General features: G+C 59.1%; 1 protein-coding gene across 1 annotated transcript in view; it reads left to right on the forward strand.

Moving 5' to 3' along the window:
- The window catches only part of LOC123796180 (solute carrier family 2, facilitated glucose transporter member 5), an 18,875-nt gene extending 13,168 nt beyond the window's left edge, over nt 1-5,707 (forward strand). Inside the window, exons 5-12 of the mRNA XM_045803594.2 lie at nt 242-394; nt 2,731-2,856; nt 2,957-3,144; nt 3,253-3,363; nt 3,736-3,837; nt 4,184-4,259; nt 4,734-4,861; nt 4,955-5,707. Of these exons, the coding sequence (XP_045659550.1) occupies nt 242-394; nt 2,731-2,856; nt 2,957-3,144; nt 3,253-3,363; nt 3,736-3,837; nt 4,184-4,259; nt 4,734-4,861; nt 4,955-5,158 (1,088 nt within the window). The 3' untranslated portion in view covers nt 5,159-5,707. The remainder of the gene's footprint in view (nt 1-241; nt 395-2,730; nt 2,857-2,956; nt 3,145-3,252; nt 3,364-3,735; nt 3,838-4,183; nt 4,260-4,733; nt 4,862-4,954) is intronic.
- Nucleotides 5,708-6,000: the final 293 nt, after the last annotated feature.

Here is a 6,000-nt window from a genome sequence, read left to right on the forward strand (position 1 = left end):
CCCCTGGCAACACCAGTTGAAAAGCCAGGCTGCTTGTCTATGAACTTCCTTGGCTCGGACTATTCTTTCTTTCCTTACAATTTAAAGGATAAATAATTAAAAGAGGTGTTCGCCGTTTTGAGACAAAAGTTTCAGCCCAGCGGATGTGATTGCTGAATAAAAATGAGTGTGTTTGAAGACACAGTTTGTCCCTGCCAGACTCATGTTTCCTGATGGTGTTTTTACTTCAATCCCCTGCCAGGTCTGTCTTCCAATGTTGTCCCCATGTACCTGGGGGAGCTGGCCCCCAAGAACCTGAGGGGGGCCCTCGGGGTGGTCCCTCAGGTCTTCATCACCGTCGGCATCCTCGTGGCTCAGATCTTCGGTCTTCGGAGCCTCCTCGCAAACAAAGAAGGTAAGCCCCGGCCGCGTCCAGACCCCAGCCCTCCCGCGGCTCCGACTGGATGTTTCTGTGAGCTGGTCTTTGCTCTCCAGTCGGCTGGCCGGCCTCGCCACGCTGCCCTGGCCCCTCGGTGCTCGCTCAGCATTTGCACACAATGGGCCCTGAATTAGTTGGCGGGGACCGTGTAGCTGACATTTTCCGGTCCCTCCGAGGACACGGATGAAGGGGCTTTAGAGCGAGTGAGTGGGAAGAGCTGTTGCCTGATCTTCTCTTGGCTTGCTCGCTGGCTGTCCACATAGGGGCCCGGGGCGTGCCAATGACGGCCACCAGTGCGCCAGGCTCCGTGCTTGAGGCTTCCCGCCACCTCCTCAATTGAGCCTCCCAGCAACACTGCTGGTTGATAGGAGGCGGGCTCTGTGATCGTCCCATTCCATAGGCCAGGAAAGGGGGGCCCCCTGGGGGTCAGGTGGTGAGCCTGACTCTGGAGCTGCACCGCCCTCCTGGAGAGCCCTAGCCTGGCACATACTAGGTGCACAGTAACTGGTAACAGCCCCTGCCTCTGCATGACCCCCAGCCCAGTCTCTGGTCTCAAACCTCTGAAAGGGAAATCACCATTAATAGTCACACGAGCCAGAACGTGCTGATTATGGTCCAGGCACCAAGTCTTTATATTAATTCCATTCAATCCTCCCAACAACCCTCAAAAGCAGATACTGTTTATTATACCCATTTTACAGATGTGGAACCTAAAGCATATAGAGGTTGGATAACACGTCCAAGGTTTCATTAGGGCACACATCCAGGTGGCTTGAACCAAGATCCATGTTAAGCAACTACTGTCCCCCTTTCAATCACCCTCGGAAGGAGCAAGGACCAGGGGTTAAGGGGCTGAGTTCCTGTGTCCCAGGGAAGGCCCCTAAATGACCGGCAGGATGCAGGGCAATCTACAGAGCCCTGATGTCCATGACGTGCTTGCTGGCATGCAGAAGGGAGTGACTGGTTCTGCCCAGTGAGGGAGGCCTCCGAGAGGGCCGAGGACCTGGACAGGGGTGGGGAGCAGACCAGCGTTCCAGACACGCACAGGGAGCCAGAAACGCAGAAGTTGTGTGTCCACAAATGTTGTGTGGACTGCATTTTCCATCCTTTTTTGAGACTATTTCACTCCTGGTGCCCTTCCTCTGGGCAGTGTGTGGAGGGCAGGGCTTTGGCCTTAGGCATCTCTGAATCTCCAGCACAAGTCCTGGCATGTGACAGGTGCTCGAGAACAAGGAAGGGAGGAAGCCCAGAAGAGAGGGCAGCAGGCAGGCAGCCATGGTGCAGAGGATGTGAAGAAGTCTGACAATCTTCTTAGAAAGATTGCAGCAGGGTCTCTGGATTTGGCAGTTCGGGGTCTCCAAGAAGAGTTTCCATGGGGGGGGGGTGGAGCCAGACAGCAGTGGCCCAAGTCGGAGATAGGTCCACACCTGCTGTTGGCTGTGCAGGGTGATGGATTCAGGACCAAGGGAAGCCTGCATTTGCAGGTGTGCGGTGGGCTTGGTCCTGGCACTTGCCTCACGATGTGGCTGGCGGGGAAGTGAGTTAATACACGAAGAGCGGTTAGAGCAGTGCCTGGCACACGGGCATCCGCCGTCATCACTGACTGCCAGCCCTGGGAGAAGGGGGAAGAGGCAGGGCATTAACAGCTCCTAGAAGGAGCCTAAACTACTCATCACTCACTGGACCATTGTTATGCAAAAGAACACGCAGAAGGAAGAGCGCATAAAACATAAACGTATGTACATTCGCTCCACCCGAAATCAAACGCCAGTGTTTGGTCTGGATGCAGGTCCAAACTAGAGCCATGCCCGTGCTCCCCGCGGCTTTCTGCGTGCCCCCAGCCGTGGCCTGCCCACCCCCACCATACCAACATTTATCATCCCAGCCTCGCGTCTCTCTATAGTTTACCACATTTTGCAAAGATCGAGTTCATGTGCTGTTTCTGGCCTTCACCCCGTTGGACCACATGGTGTGGGCTGCTGCCCCCAGCATCGGGTTTCTGCGACTGGCCCCCGTCGTGGTTGGCTTCCATTTCAGTGCAATATAGGATGCTGTTTTGTGAATGCACCATGCTTCGTGTATCCATTCTGCCATCGTGGACATTTACCTTGTTTGTGGTTTTCATTTCCGTGGCCACCGCGGCTCAGACCAGTCCTGTTCAGGTGTTCCGGTGGCCCTGGCAGAGTCCTGAGCGTGGGAGGGGGTCCAGTGTCACCAGCTCTGTGTCCAGCCCTTAAGGACACCAGTCCAGGGCGGAGCGGTGGCTGGAGGGGCTGGGGCCAGCTCTCACGTGGGCGCTGGCTTCCCCGCAGGCTGGCCCGTCCTCCTCGGGCTGACCGGGATCCCGGCGGCTCTGCAGCTGCTCTTCCTGCCCTTCTTCCCCGAGAGCCCCCGGTACCTGCTGATTCAAAAGAAAGACGAAGCAGCTGCCAGAAACGGTAAGGCTCTACTGTGCGGGGGGCAGGGGACAGAGGCCGCGGCGTCTAGGCGCCGGGAAGTTGGGGACCCCTGAGCCGACCCCTTGCTCCCCTCCCTTAGCGCTGAAGAGGCTGCGCGGCTGGGACGACGTGGGCGCGGAGATAGAGGAGATCCGGCAGGAGGACGAGGCGGAGAGGGCCGCTGGCTTCATCTCCGTGCTGAAGCTGTTCGGCATGAGGTCCCTGCGGTGGCAGGTCATCTCCATCATCGTCCTCATGGGTGGCCAGCAGCTGTCGGGAGTGAACGCGGTATGGGGGCGGTGGGGCCGGGGCAGCGGGTGGGCGGTGTCCCCGCGGGGGTGGCGGTGCCGCAGGCGCTGCCCCGAGGGCCCCACCAGCCTCTGGGGTACCTTCCAGATCTACTACTACGCAGACCAGATCTACCTGAGCGCGGGGGTGAACGATCACGACGTCCAGTATGTGACAGCGGGCACCGGGGCAGTCAACGTGCTGATGACCGTCTGTGCCGTGAGTCTCCGACAGCCGCCACGGACGGAGGGCATCTTAAGGCGGGGAGGTGGGGGGGGTCCCATCTCCAGCCTCTGGCTTTTGTTGGATGACAGACAGCCTGTCTCTCACGAGGGGCAGCCTATGCAACCCCCCCCAGATGGGGACCCCTGCCCCTGACTCTGGAAGCTTCCACTGTGTGAAGTGGCTCTTCCCCAGCGTGTGACATTGGGGTTGCTACCTGTGCCAGGAGCACATGGGACCCCTGGCCTGGGCAGGGTGGGGGGAGCTGGGGGCCATGGGGGCTTCCTGTGAAGGCAGCTTTAGGCATGGGTACGGCCTCCTGTCTGGCGGGGCTCCTGACCCTCCCTGCTCGACCTTTGCCCCCCACAGGTGTTCGTGGTGGAGCTCTTGGGCCGGAGGGTCCTGCTGCTCCTGGGTTTCTCCGTCTGCTTCACGGCCTGCTGCGTGCTGACGGCCGCGCTGGCCCTGCAGGTGAGGAAGGGGGGCTTGTGTTCCGTCCACCCCGGCGCCCTCGCTGGCATTACAAGCAAAATTACAAGCAAGAAGACCAGAATGATCTTTTAGCAGCCACGCTGACTCAGATGCCAGGACCATCTGCAGCGCCCTGTCACCCCCATCCCGAAGCAGCCCGCTGCCCCGCGAACGGCTGATTTTCCGGGGGCATCCGGTTGGTGCTGCCCGTTGGAGGAGCCAGGAGCCCTCCTTCCCCAGCCCTGTCAGCGCGCCTGGCTGTCCCGGGACCGAGGTTCCCGACGTTCCCCATCCCTGGTTGTCCCTGCTTTGCTGGCAGTGGTCCCACCCTGTTGTCTCCCCACAGGACACAATATCCTGGATGCCTTACGTCAGCATTGCCTGCGTCATCGCCTACGTCATAGGACACGCCCTTGGGCCCAGTACGTACCCCAGCGCGGACTCCGTCCTTTCCTGGTCTCCTCTCCTGCACCATCAGGCCCAGAAACCTCTCTTCCCCGGAGCGGCTCCTTGGAGGGCTGGGTGCAGCCCCCAAACAGCTTCTCCCCTACCTTCCTGTCGCTAAGGGGTTTGGACAGAGCGTAATTACAGTGAAGGCAGTAAGGCAACCTCGACTGTGTGGGTTGAAATGGGCCGTGTGGTTGGTGTAGAGATCCTTGCGGGTGGTCACAGACCCATTGTAGGGACATCACAGGGTGTCACCTGTAGTGCCCCATTCTTGCTGTTGGCCTTCTCGCTCTGCTTCTCCACCAGCCCTGGAGTCCCGGAGACACAATGCCCCTTGGGCCTGATGCCTCGGGCCCCCCGATACGGCAGGGGCTCCGGGACCCTTCGGGGGCTTAGCCGCTTCCAGAGGGGGCAGCTGTTCCTCCTCTCCCACCCTGCCCCTCCCCCAGGTCCCATCCCCGCGCTGCTCATCACCGAGATCTTCCTGCAATCCTCCCGGCCGTCTGCCTTCATGGTGGGGGGAAGCGTGCACTGGCTGTCCAACTTCACCGTGGGCTTGATCTTCCCCTTCATCCAAGTAAGTGCGCCCCGGGGGGCCCCACACGCGCAAATCCTCAAGCGATAGGGGGAGAACCTTTTCGAGAAAGTGAACCCCGATCCCTTCGCACAGGCGGGCCTCGGACCGTACAGCTTCATCATTTTTGCTGTGATATGTCTCCTCACCACCATCTACATCTTCCTGGTTGTCCCCGAGACCAAGGCCAAGACATTCATAGAGATCAATCAGATTTTCACCAAGATGAACAAGGTGTCAGAGGTGCACCCGGAGAAGGAGGAACTGAAGGACTTTCCACTGTCTGCTTCGGGGCAGTAACTCGAGAAGGGGAGCCTGCGAAGTGGGTCTGCGCGGAGTTTCCCTCCTGGGCTTTCTTCCTGACTGACAGGTGTCTGGGAACATCCGCAACTAGGACCAGCCCGGGGTGGAGCGCAGGCCCCGCTGGGACTGTCCACGGGCTTCTGTGCTGTCTCTCTCCAGACTGACCCACCTCCCACCCTGCCTCGCAGTGCGCAGGCGCCCCTCTCCGTGCGGGTTCGCCGTTGGGTGGCTCCTGTAACACCAGCTCTTACGACAAATATCATCACTATGGTGGCCGGATGGAAGGAACCCCATCTGGCCAGAGAAACGAACTCTTCTGCAATCCCACGGGTCTGCTCCGGACCAGAGGCGTTTCTCCTCTTGCAAGATCCATCTCCGGAAATACCGGCCCTGGAAAGTGTGATGTCCCAAGTAATGATGTCTAAGAGGCTGGGGCAGGTCCCTGTGGAGACGTTAACAGAGTCAGAGATTATTAATCGTGAATTGTATTGCTGGAGGACAATGGCGTTACCTCTGTATGCTCAATAAAACACGTATGATCACGTCCCACTGACACAAGCTTCTTTCCTGTGAGCCGGGAGAAGGCGTGGGGGAGGGGGGCTCCCTGCTCCTTCACGCAGTCTGCGCTCCAGGGTGCAGGTTCCGCCAGGTTTGCTCATCCGGGAACCCCCCTGCCTAGAACAGGGCCTGGCGTGAAGGAGGCACTGAGACAGTATTTGCTGGAAGAAGAGGAGGAGCGAGAGATGAGGTGGTCACAGAGTTGTGATTTTTTAAAATTTAAGATTGGGGCTCCTCTGCATGTCTTCAGGTGCACAGTGGACACTGAGGGGGCCCCGAAA

This window comes from Ursus americanus, chromosome 33, assembly GCF_024610735.1.
Source record: "Ursus americanus isolate L20-20 chromosome 33, mUrsAme1.1.p, whole genome shotgun sequence".
Taxonomy (NCBI): domain Eukaryota; kingdom Metazoa; phylum Chordata; class Mammalia; order Carnivora; family Ursidae; genus Ursus; species Ursus americanus.